Genomic DNA, 27,860 nt, shown 5'->3' with positions numbered 1-27,860 from the left:
CTGTGACCCATCAATTGAGCTTCCTTATACTCCATTTCAGATGGAGATCCAGAGGTGGCTTACTCTTCTTGGAATTAGTGCCAGATTTCCTAGGAGCCTTCAGAATTAGGAGCAGATCACCTCAGTTTCCAAGCCTCAAATCAACTGGAAATGTAAACTGTCTGTAACCATTTAGAACACTGTTTGAATAGTATATCATCTGTCAAGAACAGTATTTCCTCTGTTTGAACACTGTTTAGGCCCTTTTAGAACAATGTGTAGAGGAATTGTTTAGATGCACTGTTAGAACCTCAAAAGCACTGTTGGAACATTGAACTCTCTGCCAAGACGTTGTATGGGAGCACTGTTTGAACACTGTAGAGTCACTGTGTGAAAAGGCTTTGTTTGAATAGAAGATGCCACTGCCAAGGATAGTGGGTTCACGGCCTTGTGGCAGATAATTCTGAGTTTTAAGGGCTCAATTACCAGTGATTGCTGCAATTTAGCTATAGGCAGGATAGAATAGAGTAATATAGCACATAGAATTGAAAAGCCCCAAATTTATGACCTGTAGTCTAAGAAAACCCCAAAGTGCACCAGCCAGAACAGATTTCGAGGCAATAACAGGGGCAAATGAGCTCCAATCAGTCTCAAACTTGGTACAGGGTTAGTGACACGACCCCGCAGGATCTGACCCCATCACTGACCTAGAATCTCGTCCTCAATACAACCAGAATCATAGCGCAGGTGCCTCGATCCTCCCGACCACCCCCAAGCACGTGGGCTACAGCTCGACTCATCCATAGGCCCGTATCTAACCCAGGCGTCCCATACCACCTGAGCCCGTCCAGAGGACCTTCGATACACCACCTATGATCCGCCATGTAGATGGCCAGAGTCCCGGCCTGGGTCCAAGTCCCATCCATCAGTTGAGGAGCACTCAACTGATCTACACAATAGCACTGGCCCTCCCTCTATATAGAAGGAAAATGCTATAGATAGCACAATACTATGAATAGCTCCCTCCATATAAAGCGAGCACTATATATGAATCAATCTCTATATATAGCAATCTCGGCTAAAAATAGCCATCCAGCCCTATGCTATTCCGTAACCCATGTTCACCTGCTATCCAACCCTAGGTACACCATGCACATGACAGTTAGCTGCAGCCTGGGCGACTCTTAGTATGCAATCAAAACACCATTTGGAGCTGTAATTGTCTAGATCACAGCAGATTAGGAGAGACTGGCAGCGCATTAATTGCTGAGCAATTCAGGGTACAGACTTGGAATTTCACTACAATTTCTTGGGGCTTCTGATCAGGGAACCAAGCTGCATAATGATTTATCAATCACTCAGTTCTGAGCAGTTTGAAATTTGAGCCAATCTGAGGCTGACACGTCAATCAGGAGATGCAGACACCTATCCGTGACAGATTTTCTCAGAGAGGTAGGCCCAAGGCTCAAGAGTTAGGTGCTCCAAATTTCAGAATTAAATGATGAAGATTCACCCACAAAATTCCCTGAAAAGGGCTCTGATACAAACTTAAACATGGCTTCTGCTAGAACTACTAACAGTGACTATTTTAGGGATACTTAGAGATTGTTTAGCATAGTAATAACAGAAAAGATAATAGAGGGATAGGGTTATTCATCAGCTCTCATGTGGCTGACAAGCTGAAAGCTTGATGCTGTCCTTCTTGGCATGTACAGCCTGTAGGCTGATGCTTAGGAAGTGTCAGCAATGATAGAGTAGAATGTACTTGCATTAGTGTAGAATGAATGCTGAGAGTACAATTGAAACCCTTATATAGTTTTAGAGAAGTGAGATAGCACACCATTGCTAATGGGATTATACAATAGGGTTGCCATGTGGCAAGCCCACAATCAATCCTGAAAATACTAGTAGAAATACAAGAGAGTACTAAAGTGTTTACGTGAATGAGATTCACTTTTAGGCTAACTGAGCCCATTTAACTAGCTGACTGCTAAACCTAGAACTCCCTACTGTTACTGTACATGTATCTATGTATGTATGTATCTCTCTATCTGTTCCGTGTAGAGTAGATAGGTCTACATATAATATCTGTGTATATATATCTATCGATCTATTATATCTGTGTATATATCTATCTATCTATTCTATGTACGTGTATCTTTCTATCTGTCTATCTCTATGTTTTGTGTTTATGTATATGCGTGTTCGTGTGTGTGGTCCATTCTTTCTATATACACCACACACATACACTTTTTTTGGTGAAATCCAGTTGTCATTATATTATAAAAAAATAGTCCAAAAGAAAGGGACAATCAACTACATATTTGGCGAGGGAAGGATCACCTAAGACGCTATGTTTGCGGTCCTTCCATAGGGTCTATAGTGCTTAGTAAGGAACCCAATAAAAGAGAAGATCATATCCTTGCCTCATTGAATGAAAACCAAACAGCCAAAAATTCTTGCCAAAGGAAGCATTGGGGAAATGAGCTTGAAGCTGCTATTGTAGCAATAGCAAGAAATCATGAGACTCCGGTCAATACCAAAAGAGATGACTTTGGAAGCATTGGGGAAATGAGCTTGAAGCTGCTATTGTAGCAATAGCAAGAAATCATGAGACTCCGGTCAATACCAAAAGAGATGAGGCAGGCATCGTGGACAAATGGTTGGAGCAAACATGACGACGAACTAAAAGCCGTCCAAAAGGGAGAACCCCAAGCGTTACCTGTAGGCTGTCATAAAAAGAACTTATGCCAAAATGGGAGTTTAGAAACCCAAATATGTCGCATTCTTTTCCGCCACCACTTCGAGGTGCGTGCGATTGACTAGATGCGATTGGCATGAAGGGAAACCCAAGGAGGAGGCTGCAAGACCTTATAAAATGCAACCGATACCAGCTAACAGTAGCGGATGGTAAACACGATCATGGGATTGAAGCACCTAGTCTTTCAGGCGATCAAGAATCTTAAGACGAGGTATCGGCTGAAATTCATGGAGCATGGGTGACAATAAACACCATATATAGGTCTATAATCATGTCCCATAGTAAACTTCCTCACAGCTGCAGGAAAAGATATGACCATACCCGCTGCATCAAGCACACAGATACCTTAAGACTAAATAAAATAAGAATGCCGAGACTCCTTGAGGCCAAAGGGGGCGTGAAAGCCTTTGACTTATGAATTCTCTCAGCATGCAAAGATTACATGCGAGAATACCCCTGCCATTCCACTTAAGGTGTGAGAGGATGTGCTTCCAGTTGGCAATCAAATGAGAGACATAAGGGCATCCCTTAATTCTGCCTTACAATGTGACCTAGCAGCAACACACGCACGAACACACTCGCACACACACGCGTGCACACACACACACAAGCACCCTCGTACGCATATATGTGTGTGCTATTTTTGAGGATGGGCATGCAGTCTATTGCTTTGACTATGCACTTTTGCTAGAGATTTATGCCTTTTGTCTTTTTGTGATTGCAAAATGTCATTTTTGAGCTGAGTGCAAAATGCTTTTCTTTTCTTTGTGGACTTGTTGATTGTTTTGTAGGAGGTTCTCAAAACTTTTACACGAGTTGAGGTGTCCAAACATAGTGCTCCAAGTGATTGTTGGATCATTATAAATAATAAGGTAGCCTCTTATGTTTTTTCGGCTATTAAAGCCTTTCTAAGAGAGTCAAAATTTTTTTATCCAAAGGAATTGTCAAATGTCCTTATATATCGAGATATGAAACACAGTAGGGTTTTAAAGGTTCACGTTATCTTGGTGCTCTATCAAATGAAGTCTCTTCATGAGGGGGGCACAAACACTCGAATCAGAACTATTTTTGACACTAAGGGTCCACACAGCTTGAAGAAATAGGTTACATGCATTCATGAACACACACTTTCGTCCCCCCCCCCCCCCCACACACACACACACACACACACTCACACACTTTCATACATGGATGCATACATGCAAGCATGCACATATGTGTTCATGATAGATGCATATGTGTGTCTGTCCATGAACACATGCATGCATATAAGTATACATAGATATGAGCAGGCACACACATGTGCGGTTGTGTGTGTGTGTGTGTGTGTGTGAGAGAGAGAGAGAGAGAGAGAGAGAGAGAGATGATATTATTGTATTGAAGTGCTCTTGAGACCCTTCGGGATCTATAGGATTGGTGATCACTATCAACAAATAGGGATCTTTTACATCCGTTGAAGGAAAAAATAAAGACTATAAACTTGCTATGTGGTGAGTACTTGTTGGGCTAGCTTGTGTGCTAGTCCTAGTACCTTATAGTGGTGTTCCAATAGCTTTGTAGCTGGTTTCAGGTTGCCTCTATTATCGTCATATCTTTCTCTGATGTGTGCATAGGCTCGACATCTTAGGAGTACATCTGCTCATTTTCCATCTCCCCTGTGAGTTCTTGTTTGTAGAACTGCATTTTTGCCCTTGGGTCTTGCCATAATTTTTGTAGCATCTTTTGTGTCACTAATTCTTTGATCTCACATGCATCCTCTGGTATATCGGCAGGTGTTATACCCCATAATTCCATCCATTTTATCCCATCTCGCTGCCATCCAGTGGTTTGTGTAGCTTCAAGTGCATTGCAAGGTATCTTGCTTGCATCCATCTTCTCAACTTTGTTGAGGTAAGCCATGAATTGGCATAATGCCTCCCCTTCAAGGGGTAACATATTCGTCTTGGCTAGTAGGATGGGGCAGGGTGTTTGAGCATTGATCTCAATTGCCCTATGAAAAATCTTTTATGTAAAGTTTCTATTCTTTTCCAGTAGGTCCTAGAGAGCCTGAGAGTGTTGAAGAAAATGGGGAGCTATGGAGGCTCAAACTCTATCAAGGCTAGAGGTGAAGACATGGTGCAAGAGACAGCATTGAGATGAAGTAGATGCAAAGCCTATAATCAAGCAACACGCCTCTTTTGTTTTTATTCAAACGAGAGTCTTATATAGACTCGATATAAATCTTTGATATCATTGATTTGCTCATGAGAGAGGATTTTCTTAGATCCACAAATCACTCCTTGATGATCTCCATCACCTATCAATCACACCTACCATCCACACAATGGGGACACGCATGCATATGACTCCAAATCCCAAAGAAATGTACCCATGACTCAAACTATAAGGTTTGCCTTTCCAACGGGGGAGCCCATGCTGGACACCCATAAAGAATCACTGTTTTTGTACACGCATAGTGTATAGGAACTTTCTAATTTCCCAATGCCATAGATGTGCCTTCCTGCAATTATTTTGGAAGTTGTACAAAGCTTTCAAACCCCCTTGTATTCTTTTTTGACACATGCATTCCTCTTATAGTTGTTTGCAAATTCCAGCCCTAGGTATTTATATGAGTTGATTGTTTCTAAAGGCTCCCTTGCTCAACGGTGTGCATCCGCCCTCAATGGGGTTCTCCCTTCGAAAGTGGCCTCAATCTATTTTGTTGCGAGTCCCAATCACCATGACCTTTGTTTGGCTATGTTGACCTGCATTCCTGAGTGTTTGCAGAAATCACCTAGGGCATCCAAATGTGCTTGCATTTTCTGCTTGCTCTTTCTGAAGGAGTTTACAACATCTGCGTAGATAAGCAATAGTAGAGCATATCTTGCAATTCGGACACGTTCTCTGCTCTGTATTCTCATCCAATCTTCTAGATCATCGATAAAAGACCAAAAAGAGTTGGCGAAAGGGGACAGCCCTGTTTGACCCCTATGTCACTGCTTAATGACAGCTTTCCCTTTGAAGCATGACCCATCCACAAGTGGTTGTGCTAGCTCAGCTAATACTTTCTCATATAGACAGTATGTAGCCTCTTTGAGATCGTGAGGGACTTGAAGCTTTTTTAGTCTTTCCGCAACAAAATATAGCCTCTCTTTTATGCTTGGCTCCTTCTGATGCAGCCCTTATGGTGACCAAATGGTCTATTGTCGAGTGGTTGGGGCAAAGCCCAGCCTGGGATGGTGCCCTGACCCTCTGTATCTCTACCCATTTGCTGATTTTTTGCTAAAAAATAGTGCCGTACAGCTTGGCCATTAGGTTGTCATCATGATTTTGCAGTAGTTTTTTGCCATCTTGCGGTTTCTCCCCTTGTGGATTGGTACAATTTGACTGAGTTGCCATTTTGGGGGAAATCCTTCCTATAGGCCATATTCATTTTTTTTTTGTCTTCTCTCCTCCCATGTGAGCATCTCTGCTTCTAGCCCTTGTGTGTCTGGAGCCTTGCCACCAAACATTTCCTCATTCGAAGTGGAAGATGAGGCCTCTCAATATGTCTCCGTTGCCTCCGTCAAGGCTGCTATGTCCTCCGGCACGGCATCAAAGAGAACAAAGACAAGTGGCGTACCAAGAAGGAGGCAAGCCACTCTTGCCCAAGCCACGGTGGCCTCTCCAATCCATTCTCATTTCTTAAGGAGCGACAAAGCCAAGCTTTCTATGTGCTTAGATGTGAACGGTGGCGAAGAATGGTGAAAGCCCAGCCTCTGTAGTCCATGTGAAAGGTGGGATGGAGTTAGCTACAATGACATGTGTACCAAGAAGCTTGATGAAGAGAGGGAGAAAATCAATAAGTCTCTCGAGCGTGTGCGTGTCGGGTGGGCCAAGTATGGATGCTCGATTCTCTCCGACGGATGGTATGATTGAAAGAAGAGGCATCATCAACATTCTTGTCTCTTGCCCTCTTGGCACATACTTCTTGCAGGCCGTGGATGTGGAAGAGAAGGGAAGAAAAACCACCGCCTACTTTATCTATCGCCACATTTAGGAAGCTATACTTCTTGAATCTTACAAGTTGATGTAGGTTAGTCCCACAAATGTGTTGCAAGTCGTAACTGACAATGCCTCCAATTGTAGGTCCATGGGTCGCATGCTTTTTTTTTAAATTTATAGAGAAAAGGAACTTCTATTAATGCTTAAAATCCAACATACAAATTGGCAAAACCAGAAAGGTGTCAATCGTGGCCAAAAACAAAGCACGGGTTGAAAGAAAACCCGCTTGTTGCCAGAGATCCCAGCTCACTGCCTAGGGATTCTCTGTAACAGGGGCTAACAATCACGGTGGTGGACTATACAGCCAGCGAATCCCTCGCGGCGTGAGATCATAAAATACACTTGCAGGCCAAGCCTTGCTGAAACGTGCCCGCCTATCGTCAAGAACTTGGAACGCCGCGCTCCCAAATGGACATGGGTCGCATGCTTAAAACGGAGTTTCCCCCAATAGTATAGACTCCATGTGGTAGTCATTGCCTTGACCTTCTCATGGAGGACATACGTAAATTGCCGTGGTTAAAGACCATTGTAAGTGACGCTTACTCCAGTGTGAGCTTCATCAACTCCCAACTTCCATCTCTTGGGACATGAAATAGGATGTCATCGCACTTTGGTGTGGTATCCAAGATGTCACTAATGTCCAAAGAAAATAACGATAAGTTAGACTCGAGAGATTATTAATTAACATGCAAAATCAAAGAAATGAGATTCGATATTAGCATTGTAGGTTTATAAGTTACCATCATGGACTAATCTAGAACTCTAACTTACTTATGTTGCACAACGTGCATGAGATGCCTATGGCTAGATGGGTAGACTTTTCAAATTCCTATATTGTGTAAACTCATATTTGCTCTCCATACTTGTAAGTTGTACACAATGATCATTGTCACTTGACACTTGTAAGTTGTAGGTCTTAAGTTCTAACTACAGTCCACACCTAAAATTTTCAGGTAAATGTGGATGAGTGCAAGCTATCGGTGAATAAGCTTAGAAGTGTTACCAGAGCGCGTGATCTTGAGAAGGAACATATTTTCAAGGACCTCTACTTGGAGCTGGAGGAGATAAATCGATGAGTGTCACGCACTCGCATTGGGAGAAGGGTCACCGTTTCAGTTGGTGGTACTCATGGTGGTAGAGCATCCACAGTCTGTATTAGGACATCCGTGCCACTGTCCCCCCCAACTTATGTGAGACGCGGCTCCGGGAGCACATCAAGCGTATTCGTTGCTAACGACACCCCTGTGGCTAGAGAACCGGAGTATGATGAGGAGGGCAATGTTCTTAGTGAGGGGTGTCATGTATCCTCATCATCCTCTAGTGAGAATCATAGTCTTGGATTTGGCGTGATGGGAGTACCTAGAGGCTAGGCCCTAGGCTCTTGTCTCTAGTAAAGCTTTTTATAAAACTTTTTGCATATACATTGGAGCTTGTTCCCCCTTTTTGTACTCACTACTTTATGTCACGAGTCACGATTCGCTACTATTTTTAATGATATATCTTCAGTCCTTTTGACATGAATCATGAATCATGATATATCTTCGGTCCTTTTAAGTTTTGCACCTATGTTACATGTAGAATGTTTGTGTTTCAACTTTCAAGAATCAAGTCATGTACATCTTCAGAGCATTGAATGTCCATTCAAGAAAAGCTTGTACTTTAAAACTCTAAAATATGTCGCTTCGAATGTACCATCAAACGTACGCTCAATATTTTTTTGTTCTTTTAGTACCACACTAATATCGAACTATACGTATTGAACGTGATCAGACGTGTCAACCATGACGACATCATTTAGAAAGTGTGACCCTTGATCACTAACAAGTTGTATTGGACATCTGTATCTGCAAATGATATTTTCAAAGATAAACTTAGCTATGCTCCAAGCCGAGTTACCCCCGAGTGCCTTAGCTACTGTCTGCGTGGTAGCATGATCAGTAGCAACCACAAATTACTTATTCTGTGTAAGCGAAGCAAGCTTGAAAGGACCAACAAAGTCCAATCCCCATCTTTGGAATGCTTCCCAATTACGAGTAGGTTATAGATTGATTTGGCAAAAGACGGCCAGTACGTTGGTATACATCACACTGCATACATTTGGTCTGAGCATCCTTGAATAAAAATTCCCCACCATAGTCTTGCCTGCAAGACCTTCGGAGTTGTCGATTCACCCTGGAAGTGCCCACCGAACGAGCCCAAGCAAGCTTGTTGCAAGACTATAGCACGTTCATTGGCAAAATCCATTGACGCAGAACACCATCAGCATACTAACAGTAGAGATGCTCACCAATTAAGGTGAATTCCTGAGCCGTCAAGGCTGATTGCCTACGTTTTGTCTCTCGGCATACTATGAGAAAATAATCCATTAGACAAATAATCCATCAATCTGGCATATTCATTTTCACAGTAATCAACTACAAAGAGCTCAACATTTGGAAGCTCAGTAACAACCCAGCATCCAACGCACAAGGCATCCCTAATTGATTGTCTTATTGATTAAATAAAGCAAGGCCTGATGATCAACATAGAAAACAAAAGGGATTGCCAAGTAAATAATGCCTTAATTTTGCACACAGAATATCATGCCTAGAGCTTCATGCTAGGTAGTGCTATAATTAGATTATGTAGGTGTCAATAACCGACTGACATAAATTATAATATAGTGGGTAATCCAATCGATCATTTGGTTATGCTAATAGAATCCCTAATGCATATTCAGAGGCATCAACAATGGAAAATGATATCCTATCTAGGTTACCTCAAAATGGGTGTAGCTACAACTCAACTTTTCAAGTCATGAAATACAACAGACAACTGAGTCTGTCCATTCAAACTTGGCATCCTTCTTAGTTAATTCATATAATGCAGCTGCAATCTTGGCAAAATCTTTGATAAAACACTGTAGAAGTTGATAAAGCACACAAAAGAATGTAATTAAATCAGATTCTCAGGCTCTGGCATTTGTTGAATAACATGAATTTTACCTGGTCCGGTTCGAATACCATCTTGTGAAATCACATGCCTGAGTAAAATACCAACTGGGGGACAAAAAACACTCTTAGCTGGATTAAGTGAAATGCATACTTGCCTGCATTGCGGAAACACTTTTTCCAGAAAGCATAGATGATCTTTATCTGTAGAGTATACACATAAATCATCCAAATAATGGGTATGAATTCAATCAAATAGTCTCTGAAAGTCTCAACCATGAACTTCCGAAAGGTTGATGGTGCATTTCTCAAACAAAAGGCATCACTTGGGTTGCATAAGCACCCCATTCTATAATAAAGGCAACCTTAGATTGATCTTCTGGAACTACAGTTATTTGATTATAGCCGCTGTAACCATCCATAAATGAATACATTTCATATCTTGCAACTTGATCTAAGACCCCATCTATACATGGTATTGAAAATGGATCATGAATAATTTGGAGCATTCAATTTTCGGTAATCCACACATACTTGGAGTTTACCATTTTTCTTTGGCATTGTGTTTACCATTATTCTTTGGCACTACCACAATGGGAAATAACCAATCACTGCGGTCAATAGCATAAATGAATCATGCCCGAAGAAGTTGATCTAATTCAGCTTTCACTTGCTTAGCCTAATTCAGATGCATTTTGTACCTTTGTTGAAGAATTGGTTTGGCAACTGGTACCAAAGGTATTCTATGTTGACATAACTCAAGGAAAACTCTTGAAGATCAGTATAATTCCAAGAATAAACATCTTTGTACTTGGTGAAAAGTTCTTTGACAATCTGGAGTTGCTTGGAAGAAAGGTTTGCACTTACCACCACCATTGTACGCTTGTCTTCTGTGCCAAGATTGAGTTCTTGAGTTGGTTCAGAACTAACTGTTTAGCTCCTAGGTGTGATAGTGACTGGTGTCTCTAGCAGTTCTATTTCTCCTTCAATATCTTCACTGAAGTTACTCGAAAACAAATATTTCTGTTTTGCAATTTGCTCGGTCTTTAGTTTCTGCTTAATATCAGCAGCGACTTGGAAAATATCAATTTCACCAATAGGTAGGATCTGGAAAAATTGGTCTCCAACAAATCCAAATCTATAGGCTGATCACTTCTCGGTACCACACGTCTTTACTAGCAATTTTGATGACCATTTCTTCAGATCCCCAATCGTGCAATACCTCTGCACTCTTTTTGAGCCAAGGCCGTCCCACCAAAATAGGATAGGCATTTTGCTCCATGGCAATGACAATAAAACTAATCGTGTAATAAATGCCTCCTACAGAAATAACAACATCTTGTAGCATACCTTTGGGATGGTTGTTGATCTTCCATTCACACTTGGAATGCAGATGACTTGAATGTCTTAAACTTCAGCCTCTTTGCAATATCTTAAAAAATGAAATTAACTCTTGAACCACCATCTACAATCACACCTGATATAGTCTACTTCTTGACTTTAATAGTAATAACTGGTACTTCTTCATCCACCCCACAGGTGTGTTGATGACAGGAATAGTAACCAAAGAATCAACCTCCTTCAATTGCTCTTCAGATTCCTTAATTTGCTGAGTGAAGAATTCATGGCAATACGGGGCTATTCACATCAATTCAGCAAATGTTAAGGCTGATTTTCATACTCTTGAAAATTTCCCATGCTCGGGCTAGCTTTGCACTAGAATTTGATGGAGTGCTCGGCTCCTGTTCCACACTTTGCTCTTTAGACCTTGAGGACTCGCCTAGTTCAATTATAAGTGGTTGAAACTGCTTGGATGACATTTCAACTGCTAGTGCCTTCCCCTTCAATTCCCTGTCAATTTTAGCAGCTATCTCCTTTTGTGCTGTCCAGTTAACACCCTTGTCTATTACACCACTATGTATAGAGGTTGCAATTGGATCCCTCGACCTGTTGACCATTTGGGCTTCGATTGTGTCTGTTAACTTGGCTACGCCTGCTCGGCAGTCTAGATCCACTTCCTTTGTTTCATATTGGTTTTCAGAAACTTCAGATGTTTGGCCCAAATTAGACAATCAGAACGAACAACAAAAACATCGGATCTTTGAAGGATCTATATTTTCCTCCTTACCATTTTTCTTATTCTACTTTGGGACGCGGCGGTTTGCGACTTGTAGGCCGAGTATCAGCTGTTACCTAGACAGATACTTGCCGATTTTTGCCATTGAACCAACAATCGGAGTCATCATGCCCAAACTTAGTGCAAGTGTTGCAATACTTGGTTTTCAAATCTTCTTCTAGGTGTCCATTCCTAGAACACTTATTGCACCATTCCTCATTACCGTCGGGCTTCCCTCGAATGCCCAATTCCTTCAATGCCTTTTTTAGCTCGCTGTTGTTTCTTCACTATCACTGTCTGCATCTTTCTTCTTTGTCTTGCCTTTAAGGCCTTCGCTCTTTTCCAAAACAACAACTCGGTCAAGCAATTCCTCATATGTTTTGGTCGGATTTACTATTTCTGGCTTGCGCAAGTCCACTTGAGTGTATCTCGTAATCAATCAGGCTCTCATGGACTAGCATAGTAATAACTGGTTGATAAGATTTCGCATCCAAAGCACAAAGTCTTGGACTGACTCACTGACAAAGCCAGAAGAAAAGGGTCGGGATCTAGGTACCAGTGCTAATCTGTACCCTGCTCTATAAAACCTGCAATCATGACCGGCTGGAAGGGAACCCCCTGAAGGATATCATCAAAGGACCTATGTAGCCTCCCTCCATACTGAACATAAAAAACCAGGGCCTCCTCATGTGCATCCCGCAAAGCAATATCTGAATAGGAATACCCGTCCCTGTGAAGGCACCCAACCAAGTGAAATTCAGAGGGGCATACCATCTGTATCCATCCACTCCACTGGAATGGCTGCATCAATCTGTTGAATCCTCCTTGCACTTGTCTTAGTTATGGTTTTAGTATCTTTAATGGTGTATGAAATGTACTTGCATTTGGTTGACCATACCTTGCCATACAATCATGACCACCTCTTGTACAAGAGTAGACACTGCAAGAGTAGACACTGCCCTTGCATGACAAGTGGTAAGATCCTCTTCAGTCCATATGATTCACAAAATGTTTTTAAGGCTTGGACACTCAAAGAAGGTGAAGGACTACAAGGATCTTGTATTGCAGAATATGGACAAGATACATCAAAGAGTGTGGAGAAGGACAAAGAGCAAAGGAGCTACAAGATTGGCTACACCAAGAACCTCTCCAATGACAATGAACCTCACACTATGGTAGCTTGGAAGAGAAGAAGGAAAAGGACAAGCTATGCCATCAAAGGGGGGTATTTCCCCACATCTTCAAACATGGTGTGCTTGGATAGGTGTCAGTAGGTGTGATTGAGTGAATCTAGGTGTGTGGTGTGTGATTGAGAGAATCATGGAACTGATTGAGAGATTTGTGGATCTAGAAGCTCTACTGAGCTCACATGTGATGTCACTACTGGATGTAACTGGAGCCTATATATTGGATCTCTCTCTCTTGAATAAACTCTCTTTTGCTTCCCTTGCTCAATCCTTCTTGCAGCTCCAACACCTCTTGTCCATGTGCAAACCATGAGAGAGAGAGAGAGAGAGAGAGAGAGAGGATTTATTTATGTTTGCAGAGGACTATCATGCCGTACACCCCATATAGGGAAATCAAAGGTGTCTAATACACCTCCACACTCTGTATCATAAATGACAAATTGAAACATTTATTTTCCTACATCTTCAAATTAGGAATATTTATGTGTGTGGGGTTAATAAGGGTTCTCTGCCTTGGGATGTCCCCCTCAAATGATTGTTAGTCTTATGTGTTACCTTGTTGGATCTAAGGGTATTCCCATGCATAGTCATTGTCTATCTCTAGTTGTAAACAAGAATCCTAGGAGTGAGTCACAGGTTGGGGCCATGTGTGTTGCCACATGATGGTGGGCAAGCCATGGAGCATCCCATGTACTACTGCTGAGGGATGAGGTCATCAATTTGTGGGAGGGAATGAAGGACAAATTGATGTAATGGGATCATACCTAGAGTCCTAAGGTCTAAGGTTGTGAGTGTGTGAACACATGGTGTGCCTGGATAGGTGTCAGTAGATGTGATTGAGTGAATCTAGGTGTGTGGTGTGTGATTGAGAGGATCATGGAACTAATTGAGAGATTTGTGGATCTAGAAGCTCTACTGAGCTCACATGTGATGTCACTACTGGATGTAACTGGAGCCTAAATATCGGGCCTATCTCTTTTGAATAAACTCTCTTTTGCTTCACTTACTCAATCCTTCTTGCAACTCCAACACCTCCTGTCCATGTGCGAACCATGCAAGAGAGAGAGAAAGAGAGGATTTATTAATGTTTGAAGAGGACTATCATGCCGTACACCCCATGTAGGGAAATCAAAGGTGTCTAATACACCTCCACACTCTGTATCATATATGACAAACTGAAACATTACTACAACTACATATACGTCCCAAGTTTGGAGTGGCTAGGCTCCATGAGAGAGAGAGAGAGAGAGAGAGAGAGAGAGATTGATTATGAATCTCGTACAGGTGTATGATGTCACTCCTTATGTGGAAGAGCATCCTGGAGGGTATGCTATTTTGAACCATGCAGGAGATGACAGCACCGAGGGATTTTATGGGTATGTATGTTCATGTGTGGTGTGTTTGCGTATCTGTGAGAGAGAGAGAGAGAGAGAGAGAGAGAGAGATGATCGTATTGAAGTCTGCAGGAGACCCTTCAGAATCCATGGGATTGACGATCGCTATCAACTAATAGTGCTCCCTTACATCCAGTGAGAGAAAATACTACAAAATTGTCATGTAGCTAGTACTTGTTGGGCTAGCTTGTGCTAGTTCTAGTACCTTGTTTGCGGTGTTCCGAAATCTCTTTCAAGTAGCTTCCTAGCTTTTTGGTTGTCTGCTCAAGCAGATTTTTCAGATTATCTCTGCTGCCCACATAACCTTCTCTGATGTGTGCGTAGGCTTACATCTTAGGAGTACACGCTGCTCATTTTCTACCTCCCTTATGTCGCAGATTTTGCAGGTTGTTTCCTCTCTTGGGATCTTGGTTCTTGCCCATCTACCCCTCTCTACCTCGAGATCATGTGAACTAGTTCTGATTTTGTAGATTGGATGCCTTTTAAATGTTGATTTGTCTTCCCCCAAGTATTTCTGCATTCCATAGCTGTGCCATAGTTTCTGCAGCATGTTTTGGGTCACAATCTCCTTTATTTCACATGCATCTTCTGGTATATTAGCAGTTGTTATACCCCATGATTCCATCCACATTCCCTCACTATGCGAACTCATGATTTGTGTAGCTTCCATCGCCTCGTGTGGTATCCTATTGGCGTCCATCTTCTGAACTTCAGGTAAGCCATGAATTGACACAATGCTTCCCCTTCTAGGGTATCATACCAGTTTCAGCCAGTAGGATGGGGTAGGATATTTGCGCCTTAACCCCTAAGTCCCCTATTAGGAGACGTTTATGTAAAGTTTCTATTCTTTCCTAGTATACCCCAGAGAGCCTGGGTGCCCAAGCAGGGATCCGTAAAGGATTCGTGTCTACACAAGCATGGTATACAAAAAGTCTCTCATTTCCCAAGTCCACAGATGCGCCTTCCTGCATTTATTTTGGAACCTGGATAGAGCTTTCAAACCTCCCAGGGTCTGTAAAATTAAATCCTAGATATTTATATGTGTTTGTTTCCAAGGACTCCCCATCAGATGTGACATCCACTTGTTTGTATAAGCCCCCCTTTTCTGTCCACATAGTGCAGGTCTTGGGTCTAATCATCCTCCTAGGCATTTTTGTGCCGTACTAGGCAGGAGAGTTCCTTTGACTTAGACAAGACCGCTTGTGTCCTTTCGGCATGCTGCCACTCATGACCATACTGGGTCCACAATCCACTCTTCTCTGATCCTTGGGATGCTAAAACATAAAATCTCGGCTACCTTAGGCTGTGCATTAGTTAGGCGTAGGTTTAGGCAATCGTTAATAAGGTGTAGACACTAGGTAGTGTGGTTAGTTAGTTAGGCATAGGCAATGCGCTAGTTATGCGTAGGCTACAGCCTAGATCATAGTGGCAATGAAACACTTTTTTAATTTTTTGAAACGTTGACAAACGTATGGGTTTTTAAAACACGTTTTTTTGGAGGGTGCTTTTGGTGCAAAAGGATCTAAGGTGAATTTTTTGCCCTACTGTACTCAAAAGAGATGTTTTTGGTGCAAATGGGACCCACTCGCGAGTGAATACATTATTGAAATGTTTTCTTCTATGTCCTGAGTGTTCTGGATGCCATTAGTGCATGAAATCATGCATTTTAGAACCTACTACCTAGGCATGTGTATTTTTATACTAGACATAATTTTTTTTGTAACACAAGCACCTGGAAAAAGTTTTGATTCGAGACATGTTCCTATTCCAAAGGCCACGTTTCCAAACATCTGGCGACTATGGCGTAGATGTGCGCCTGTGTGTGTAGGCTACAGCGTAGGTGCTCGTAGATTGCTCGTAGATGTGTGCAGTTTGCGTAGGCTAGAGCATAGGTAGGGCGCTTATATTACGTGCATGCAGCTGTAGGTCGACTAGTGTACTAAAAGATAAGTGGCCAAATTCTCCGAAAACAAGGTCGCAATCACACAGTAAAGTGCCAAAAGGACTTTTCTCTGGAAGGATAAAGAAATCCATCAGTTTTTTCCCCCCCATACTGTGCTTATTATCTTCCTTGCAAATAACCTCAACAATTCCGCAATAAGACGTCTGCTACATCCAAGGGCTCTGTATGCCCGTCAGGTTCTTTGGTTGTAACTCCACCTTATAAGAGAAAGAAACACTTGGCCAATGATCACTTGTAACGATACTTGAGCGCATTAGGCTCTAAAGACTTCTAATTTATGAGTAGTGTTTTCTTGAAACAAATTCAAGAAAACAATCCACTATTCTCCTTGCATTTCCATACAAGGATTAGATCTTTGGCCATAATAACCCATAAGAAACCATAAGAGTTATCGTGTAAAACAAATCCCAATAGAAGCTATTAAATAATAGAGTCATGAAGAAGATAGTTGGTCAATAAATGACCATGAAATGTTGCCATATTGAGGGTTGGTACTTAAGAATGTCATGCTCCACAAGAAAACAACAAAACTGAATTTCATAACTGAAACTCCTCTGGAGCTGAGATAATATAACTTGGAATTGAAATACTTGGTCAATAATGACCACATGGAATTCTGCCATAAAGGATCTGTTACTTGATCATCTCATCTTCCAAAAGAACATAATTGTGACTAGTTATCATAACCTAATTTCCTAATTGTAGATCATAAAATTAGGCGCATGACTATCAACTTGCCAACTTTGAACATACTACCCTCAAATAGGGTCTGATCTTGAATCTGTCACGGATCTAACTCTTCAATTCATTAAAGATATACATGTAGTCTTTCATACTTCTCTTCTTTGGCATAAGCTTCTCAAACCCATAAAATGGATATAATAACTTTGAGATTCTTTTGTCTCGGTACTATGTATACAAAAGTTTGATAAGACCAAACAAATAGTCCATAGCCTTGATCACATAGGCCTCAAAAAATCCTTCTTGGATGTGTATTAGTTCACAAGCAGGAGCGCCCCACCTTCTCAAGCAAGAATCAGGTCCCAATTGGAGCGCCTCACCCTCTAGCACTCGAACTGATACAAAAACAGGTGTGTCTCACCTTGATTCACAGCTGCATGCTAGCCTTGAACCGTTCCACCAAGGAAAGTGGAAATCCTATGCTTTGATACCCCTGAAACCAATCACAATTCTTTCTCGTAACAATATAGATAGAAAAAAGAGAAGCACATGCGCACATTAGGGCCCAGAAATAAGGACTGGTTCCCTCGAAGGTCTCTATTGCAATAGAAAATACTTTGTACAACTGTCTCTAAGAAGAGCATGAAGGTGAGTACAACTGTTGAATGAATCTCGGAGGATTGGGGCCTTTCTTTAATAGACTAGGCCTAGCAAAAAGCTAGAGCCTGCTTTCTAAAAGCTACTTTTACATAAAAGCTAAGATTTTTAGGCTTTCTTTTTAAATCTGGTGCTTTTGGTGTCTTTTTTATCTCATGGGCCCTCCTTTTAAAGATGCGCCCCCTTGCCCACGCTTTTATGCATCGTGGGACTTGCTTTTTGTGGTGCTTTTCTCCTCACTCTTGGGTCCTTTTTGCACTCTCTTAGGTCCTATACATTGCACAAACAAGTTCTAACACTTTAACCCATTAGAGGTTAGCGAAATGCATGCATTCCTAGTTCTTGGACTAATCCTAGCCCTTGGTTGGCGTTCTCACAGTTCTCTTTTACCAATGCAAAGCAAAAGTAAAACAAAGCTTATTCTAGTTAACCAAAGTTAACTTTCTTGACCATCGTCAATGCAATAAAGATTCCTCTTTATGTCTTGGGAGAAGTACCAATTTGGTGACATTATGTCCACCCTTTGAAGGGGTTTACAAATAGTGGTGGACTTAGAAATACATCTATTTTGTGATCTACTTCTCTCTTAGGGGGTCAAACCATCAGACAAGTCAAATGGAACAATATATTTAACTTCAACCATTAGATCATTGAAATAACTTTAGTGCTTGTGAATAACATCAAGTAAAATTTTACTGTTTTTAAGTGCTGAAGAAATAAAATTATTGACAAAAATAATAAGAAATAAAATTATCGACAAAAATAAAATCACAACCACCACCCCCCACCTCCCCCTTTCCCCTCCCCCCCACCACATTCTTGTTGATGTAGAAGTTCTAGTTTCATCGAATAAATAAGTAGAGAATTAGGCACATCATGTTCCCTCTGAATTTGAAAGACTCTACCAAACTTCTCAAATTTAATGGGATTATTTAGATAACTCCTCTGCAAGCTCTATCCAAGACTATAGAGCCATTCTTGACCTGGAACAACATTTGTTCTGTCGAGATGCATCGTTTGGGAATCCAAAGCATCTTGATAGCCTTCAATGCCCACCTCTACACCATGTATCATGTGTCCCAAACTTTCTTACCATTGTCTCTGACAAGAGAGGCCATATAAATTTGTGTGCACTAACAAGTAGCTTAAGAAATTATGCGTGGGACCATTATCCTTACTTTTCGTCCATTAATAATATTTCTATGCATCGTCATTAAATCATGAAGATCAAAAGTGGGATGTCACATTGCTGATGATAAGCAACACATATAGGTGCTATCCTCATGATAAACCTCTAATTTGTGTACTTTTTACGACCTTTAAGCGGTAATACTTGCACCACATGTGCTTGTTTTTGTTGAGATTTATTTGGGGCTTTATCTTCCATTTTTGGATTTTTAGGGCAGTTATAAGTAGAATGATCTTTGCCTAGATAAAGTAAAGATTGTCTTGCTTAGCTTTTCATAATTCTTTTTTTTCTAAAGCAGATACAATTAAGTTTGGAGTTCCTTGGGCTGTGCCTAGGAAACTCATTTTTTGACTTGCCACTATCTTTTTAAATTGAAAAATTTATTGAATATGGTAATAAAACTGATTTGTCTTGTAGTTCCATTTCTAGATCTCCTTGTCGTATCATCATAAATCTGGCATACTTATAGCTTTTCAAGGTCATGGGAGAATTTCTTCTCATCTCTACTTTATAATTGTCTTTTAACCCCTCATGAAATCTCTTATTTATCAAATTTTCTCATCTTTACCTTATAATTGTCTTTTAAACCCCTCACAAAACCTCTTATATTGAAACCATCTTTTTAAAATTGAAACCACGTATTGCCTTGGGCATTTATTATGTACATGCCGCCTCAACATAGCATTGGCCCATAAAACGAAGCACTCCCATTGGTCCACCTCAAATCTCTCCCTAATCTTAAGATGAGGAGACACTATTTTGGGACCCTTTTGAGATCCCATTTCTCCGCTAATACTAGTCAATGCCTACATCCGGACTGGTGGGTATTTGTCGTATGGGACATAGATGCTTGTATTCTTTGTTCTAGCCTAGCCTCTGTCTTGGTGGGAGATCTGATGAATGGGACCTATGGCGAGGTGACCTGACTAACTCCCCCTATGCGGTCTTTCTAGCATTGTAGTTTTTGCAAGCATGGAGTGCGCGTGGTATATGATCTTGAACACACCCTAGGTATAGGCATAACTAACGTGTGCTTAAGTACATGTTTCACTCTTCCACAAGCGTTCAACCCATCCCTTACCAGCTGGGATCAACCCACCTCTTTTACCAACTAGTTGAGTTCAACCCACCCCTTACTAGTTGGTAGAATATATGGCCCACCCAAGGGATCTTGGATTAGGAATGAGAAAAATCCTATCCAAGCAATGAAAAGTTCCATTTTTCTTATTGTGTTCAAAACTAACAATCCTTGTCTAATAAAGAAGATTCACGCTTACTTGGTGTCATAACAACCAATGAATAAAAATTAGTATTCCTATTGATAGCACCAGAGTTGCATATTTCTTATGTGGTGAAAAATGATGATTCTAGATATATATGTACAAATGTAGTTTACATTTTTAGTCAATTGATTGTTTTCCTCTCTTTTAGGACTTATTTTCATGCATGCTTTGTTCCAACTTAATTAAAAGGCTGAAGCTATCTTTATGGTCTTTCAGGCCTCAGCATGCCTCTAGGGTCTTTGACATGGTGGAAGAATTTTATATAGGTGACTTGATTTGAACTTTAGCTCATTGTTTCCTCTTAGTAAATTTATTTCAATATTATAAGGGATGTGTGTTAGCACACATTTGAAATCCTTTGCGGCCTTTCAAATTGGAACTCTAGAATGATTTTTAGGAATAATCTCACAACTGGAGCCTCACAAATGTAGTTTTGATTTTGATTGATATCTTCCCTCATTGTTGAATTCTTTTTTAAGCCTACAAATGTAGATTTTCTTTTGACCTATATCTTCCCCTAACATTGATTTTTTTTTAAAAACCCACATTTTTTGTTGAATGTGCTTGGTTTTAAGGGCATAATTGGCTTTCTTTTCCAAGGGAAATTGACATAATAGGAGACAAGGAACAATGGTTGTATTGTATAATATACTATGAGTTGACGATTTGTTTTGTTAATCGTAAAATTATTAAATCTTATGTGCACTTTCTGTTCAACTTTTGATTTGGACAACCCAAAATTATGTTCCTCAAAATGATATGCTCATAGTTGAGCGGAGAGAGACCTTAAACACCTATATTGATCGCTCTTTCTTATGGATTGCCCATGTAATGCTTGCTGAATGTTTATATTATCTTGTTTTCGATCACTTTAGATGAGGAATAGTCAAATCATGATAAGAAATGTAGAATATATTTCTATAAGGTTGAACATGTCAAGTATGTGTAGGAGTAGAACAAGCAAGATATTATGGAGTTTCTCTTTTTCTATGCAGAATCAACATGTTACTTGATATTTAAAAGTCATTGGCATTTATTTCCAATAACATCAAAGATTGCTAGCCATTAATTATACTTTTGAATATATTATACACTTTGCTTTAAGTACCAAGATTTGGCAAGCATTTTACAATGATTCTTTCTTCTCTTGGTGATGCATTTGCTCAACGAATTTATTTATGTAATTGTTTTGCTCTTCTTTTTTGGGTAAACAAGCATGTAATATTAATACGAATGTGCCTTTAAGCTTGACTAGGTGTATTCTCTATTGCCAACCTTTGACATAGCTAGGTTCCTCCCATGCACTATGGGACATGGTAAAAGTTAAGCGCATAAGATGCCTAAGTCATGCATTTCTATGCATGTGACTTGAACGATGATTATAGTGAGGTATTACTTTGGTTATTGATGGAATGCGGGTGCCCTTGGCATGAATTATTTAAATAGTGATGTTGTTGACATTATTAGGTGCATGGCTTTGTCCCTAGTGATTAGGAATGTCCCCATTTTGCAAAGAAGCATCTAGAAGGTAAAGAGTGGTATGTCTTCCTAGGGCTCAATTGGACAAGAGTCTTAAAAAAACATAGCGCACATCATCATCGTTTGTTAGAATGGGACTTTCCAATTGGAGTAATAGAAAACATGCTTAAGATGCCATCAATGGGATGCATTCTTGTTGGCCAACTTAGCATTGGAGATGCCATTCATGAGAAAATTTAAGACCTTTTTTCCCATATCTCATTTTGTTCTGGTCTTTGTTCTCTTTTTTTGTGTGAATCTAGTCTCCTTTCTTTCTCATTGTTGACACACTTATCTTGACAAAGAGAAAGAGGCTAAAGACATAAAAGATCTCACCCTCCTTGATTCAAATAGGGACCTCCTTTTTGCTTAGTCTTTGGATGACACATCCTCATGCTTAGATTAAGTGTATCTTTACTTGTATGGAGATCTATTGAATGGTCGGTGGGGGAAAAACCAAATGACAATATTACACAAGTCTAGGAGAGAGTGAAGTTAAAATTCCTAGCAATTGGCAGGCTATTTGAGGAGAAAGATGGAAAGCAAGGTGCTCCTAGGCAATGGGCAAATGGAAAGAGTCCACTAGAATGCTAAGAATGGTATCTCGTAGTTAGCTATGGTTTTGAATGTTCACTATAAATAGTGGCTTGGTTAGCTTATGATTACTCATGTTGTGAATAATAGGTGGGCGTTTTTGGCCAAATTACTAAACTAGCTAAACTAATATATGATACATTCTAAAGGAGTGGCTTCTTTTGCTAGGAATCAAGCATGACTTACATAAGTGGGAGCTATGAGCAAGAGAGAAAAATGTGATAAACAAAAACATAGATTGAGCAAAAAGAGAAGTGTATTAGAGATGGTTATGAAAACATGATTGAGTAGGCTCTCAATTTTTGAATTCATGCAAGACCTTATGACCATGGTAGCACTACGGCACATGATGGTACTTTTCTTTTGTTGTGCTTTTCCTTTTGTGTAATGATAAACTCTATATGAAGGAATCATATCTTTTGAATAATGATCATAGACATTTTGTGATGATTTGTCACTATTATGATAAAATGGAAGAAGCTTTGCCTCTTCATGTATAAGACCATATACCAAATATACACAAGATTTAAATAACAATGACTATTTTGATATGATGCTATTAGTACTTACATAACAAATAATACCCATTAGACCAATCAAACTAGGATTTGGTAAAAACCATCCTCCCCAAGTTCCCACTCTACTTCAATGGTTGTCACACCATTGAAAATTTATGTGTGATAAATAAGTTTCAATATATGTTGCAACTTGTTCAATATATTTCTTTGAATGAGGCTTCACAAGGAGCTTGTCAACATGCCTTTGATCTAAAATTTTCGAGTCAAGCAATCAAATTTTGATGCACATCAGAGATATGAAAGAAAATCTATAGGTTCAATATATTGTTCGTCTCTAGCTTTGCTCTTAGTGGATTCCAGTATCAATGATGCCATCCTTGATTTCAAAATTTTTGACACTAAGGCTAGCCTATTCTTGTAAGAGGGTGCCCACATTTGTCTCAATGACTCGTTCATCTTTTTCTCCATGCTCTTTTCCTCATAGTCCTCTACCTCCTCCCCTTGGGTCAGGATTTTAGTTACATCAAGGTCTTTGTGTGCAATCAAGGGCCTACTAGGTCTTGAAAGGGGTGAAGTAAGCTCTTGATAAGCCCTAGATGGGAGAGATCAAGGAGTGGTGAAAGAGGTATGTAAAGTGGTCAAATGTGGCACATCATCATCTTAAAAGAGATCACATCAATCTCATCAATCTTCATCCCTTTCATTGTTTCAATCCACAAGGAGGTTCAATTAGTAATCGGATGATGTGCTTAAAAAGAAAGATAAAAATTAAAAACATGAATACTAGAAAATAAGAGAACCAACCTTTTAAATAAGAATAAAAGACAAAGACTTTAGTATAAATTACTATATTCATTTTGTAATCCCTTACACATAGAATCTTGAAAGTTGTCAAGGAGAATGTTAGAGAGATGAGAGAGAGAGAGAGAGAGATAGTATGTGCATGAGCACATGACTATGCAGTAGTAGAATTATTTCCCCCTCTTTTGTTGTTAATGACAAGTAGTTATTTAGAATAACTAAATAATTGGCTTCGTGAAGAAATCTGCATCTTGTTATTGTGATAGAACATGAACACAATCTGTCTCACCATTAAGGACCTTTTCTCTAACAAAATAATATTCCATCTTTCTGTGCTTTGCTTCGTCATGAAATATTGGGTTCTTTTCTAGTTGAATGCTACTTACATTATTTGAATAAAGCATTGTAGGATCTCTCTCTTGAAAGAATATCAATTTTTGAAGAAAGTCTTCTAAATCATACTGCTTCTCATGTAGCATTTGTTGATCCTCTACATTCTTCTTTACTAGATGATGATGACATTGGTCGTTGTTCCTTTCCTTTCCAAGAACCAAGACTTTATCTTGTATCATCCACACTACTAGTCTAATTAGCTCAGTACCATCATCCCATGTGCCTTGGAGATACCTCTTTTGGCTACATGAAGATGATGCTTCTTGGGATTTTGAATGACTTGGCTAAGGATATCAATTGAATATAAAATATCTAGGTGAGGGATAGTCAAACAAATCTATCATAAGTTGGCAATTTAAAATTAGATTCCATGGGAGTTGACAAGGGTTTGCATGAAACAACATAAGGACCATTGTTATTCTGAAGTACTTATATATTCCTTGCTCTTGCCATAATATATGGTTAGGGATTTCTCCTTTGTATGCGGAGCATGTGGCGCTCTCTCTATGTCGAGCATGTGGTAAGGAATTTATCTCTTTAGACCAGGAAAGTATGTCCAAATATTATCTAGAGGATGTCTTGGCTATCCATACCTATCCCATTAGATCTATCAAACATGCTCTCAGGCTCAAGTTATAATATGTGGTTAGGTCCAAATATTATCTAGAGAGTGGGCTATACCTATCTTATTAGATCTATCAAACATGCTCTCAGGCTCAAGTTATTACAAGTGGAGCTTTGCCACTACTCCATACACACATATTGCTGTTAGGGACTTCACTTGACTATGCTTTTGACCCTTGTCGACATAGGGTTAACAATTCCACAAAGCGATTTGATTACCCATCCTTGGGTATCAAGTGCTTTGAGTTGGGAATATTTGCACCTTGTGCTTGCCATGGAGTTTTGTCGATTGTTAGAGTCAGATGGGTTCACAATCGATGTTACTTTCTTTAGACTTTCTTGTTGGCTTTTGCACCCAATTTGCATTCATGCTCATATTTTGCAATCCATTTTGCATCATCGACTCTAACATTTCACACCCGCTTCTCATAATTCCATCATTGCTTTAAAATTAGTGCCCAAATAGGTGTAGCTAGTGTTCATTAACCAAGTTGATAATTTCAATGTTCCGCTAACCAAGTTGATAATTTCAATGTTCCGCTAACCAAGTTGATAAGTTCGTAAATGTTGTCTTAGTGATTGCCTCTAGAAAGAGACTTGACTTCAAAAGCCTTACTCTTACTAAAGTGACCTAAAATTGTAATGGTAAGCTTACTATCTTAACTCTACCATCATTACTAAATTGCACATGGGGGCATTCATTTAAGAGGTCATGTTTCATGCATTGATGCCTAACATAACTAGCCTATGAACCTTCTCTAGGAATGACAAGAATGTGCTCAACCTTTTTGGAGTTACTTTCAACTCTCTTTTTAAACACAAACAATGTACCCCTCCTTCACATTGACTTTAGATGTAGCTTGGGTAGAATGAGTAGTGTATGCACTATATGGCATTATTGAAAGGTTCATAGAGTAGTTCGAAGAGGTAAGATTTAGAGAGGAGTGATGGATTTTGAGAGAAGTGATGGAGCTAGATGGAAGATAGGCTTTACAGAGGATGATGGTGCTAGATGACAGGATTTTGAGACTATTAAAGGCGCTCAATTGTAGGTTTGGAGTGGCACGATGTCCAAACTATTAGAGAAGCTAGATGGTATGTCTTAGACCTTGGAGTGTGCAAAGGGATCCATGGCATGAGAAACAAGGATTGAAAATAATGAGGCCTACATAAGGAGTAAGCATGAGAGGACTACGTGTAAGTCTTGCAAGGAAGAAGGCTAAGGTGCAAGGTGTATAATGAGTAAGCTCAAGAGTAAGGAGTAAGTTACAGAGGTTGAGGATCGTATGGAAGTGTGGAAGAGTGTAGCTTAAGAGTAGGGAGTAAGTTATAGAGGTTGGGCAGTAAGCTCGACAAGATAAGGCTTGGGGTAGTCACTTGACACCTGCAAGTGAGCACACATTTAAAATACCCTTCAATTAAAATGTTACATTTTTTTGTATAATTGTTTTCCCCTCTTCCACACATATACATAATGTAATTTTGGATTTAAAAGTCCCTCAGTATATGTATGTACCATAAATATATTAGATAAGCATTTTTTGAACCTCTTCTTCTTAGTGAATGGCCCCTAAGCCCCAAATTTTTAAACTACCATTCCATTGAGAACCTACTATGTTTCATGTTTTGTAGAGTGATCACCTTGGCGGCTAAGGCATGCATGTGTGTGGAAGAGAACTTAAGAGTAGGCAATATAGTTTGAAAGGTTGGGGCTTAATGCATGTGCAGAAGATTCAAGGTCACTTCACTTCACAAGATCTTCACCATGCGAGACTTAAATTGGAAGCTCTAAATACAATTACCATTAAGTTGGATAATTGTATTTTAGTTGGCAAGATGAGTGATGAGGGCCATCGTATTGTTTGAGTTACACATTACTGCAAATGTGATTGGATTATGCAAAAATCAGTGGATACTCATTCGAACACCATGACAACATAAATGTGATTAAATACTTCATTTTTAGGGGAAAAGAAAGTGATTGGCTATTGTGCAAGTTGATTAATTTATGAGAATGATGATACCTAATGAGATGGATAATATGGCTCGTTGGTTTAGCCTACAGATGCTAGGTTAACATGTGAGAAATCAATTAGTGGCTGTAAATATGATTCAATCAAGATTTATGTTTAACTTGTAGCAAGTGTGGTGGATGATGTGGGCTATTAGGCTACACATTAGCATAAATGTGAGTAACTACTACAAAAATTATATTGAATTAGAAGGGGAATATGGGCAGTAAGGTGGATGGCATGGACCATTGGAGCAACCAAGAATTAAATTAAAAGCTTGAAATATGATTATAATAAAATGGACAATTGGCATGGTCGATGATGTGGGCCATCTAGCTCAAACAATGGGCCATTTTTAATCATTGTGATGATTGACCAAACTCTAACTAAAGATATGGACAATGTGGCTAGATTTCATACAAATTACATCTAATGCAGGCTCAAAATTCTATTAGTCTCTCAAAAGAGTGAGGCAATCCAAGGAATGATATAATATATGCTATAGGCTCAACCCCTTACTTTGTGCTGCTATCTCAAGTTTTGTTTTAAGCTCATGTCTCCTATCCGTTCTCCTAAGATTGAGACCCCTGTGATCCCTATCCAATGCCCACATGAGTGTTAGTTCTAGACATAAGATATCAGATGGAAGCTCTTAATGCACATGTATTTTGTGGTGGTGGCTTTCATTGCCATCATCTTGCAATGTCACAAACTTTATACTCCATCAACACAAGTGAACTCGGTCATAATTTTGCCAAATTTATTAGGAATTCTTACTACAATGGATGAAATTATGAGGGCATAGATCATTGAGCTCCTTAAATTCACACCTATTGAAAACATCCCTTAAAGTCTTTGAATTTGTCTTTATATCCAAGTCCTTGATATTGCTTTGTTATAGGCATTATATATGCCTTGTTTTTAAATACATAGCTCCTTGAACCTATTTTGTTATGGGCAAATAATATATGCACTTTATCCAGTTGAACATAAAGACAACATATCGGCTATTCCTAATGGATTAGTTTGCATAGTGGGCTTTTCCCTTCAAGATGAATAAAATAATTACAAAATCTATATTGCTTCTCAATTTCCATCTAATTTTTTTGATTAGTTGCACATTGCCCTTTAAGATAATATAAATCTAAATAATTACAAAATTTATAGTGATTCTCTAATTTCCATCTAAGTTTTTTGTTTTCAATATGGTATCTCGATAAAGCCATTTATCGTTGAT

General features: G+C 39.6%; 1 protein-coding gene across 1 annotated transcript in view; it reads left to right on the top strand.

Annotated features, from left to right (window-relative positions):
• The window catches only part of LOC147883774 (cytochrome B5-like protein), a gene marked incomplete at its 5' end in the record, with an annotated part of 50,400 nt that extends 29,733 nt beyond the window's left edge, over positions 1-20,667 (top strand). Inside the window, 3 exons of the mRNA XM_087398951.1 lie at positions 3,532-3,612; positions 14,281-14,372; positions 20,380-20,667. Coding sequence (XP_087255077.1) covers positions 3,532-3,612; positions 14,281-14,372; positions 20,380-20,443 — 237 coding nt within the window. The remainder of the gene's footprint in view (positions 1-3,531; positions 3,613-14,280; positions 14,373-20,379) is intronic.
• Positions 20,668-27,860: the final 7,193 nt, after the last annotated feature.

The sequence above is a fragment of the Dipteris shenzhenensis genome, chromosome 27 (assembly GCF_047967505.1).
Source record: "Dipteris shenzhenensis isolate YYH24624 ecotype China chromosome 27, Dip_SZ_1.0, whole genome shotgun sequence".
Lineage (NCBI taxonomy): Eukaryota > Viridiplantae > Streptophyta > Polypodiopsida > Gleicheniales > Dipteridaceae > Dipteris > Dipteris shenzhenensis.
This window is presented reverse-complemented; position numbering and strand designations above follow the sequence as displayed.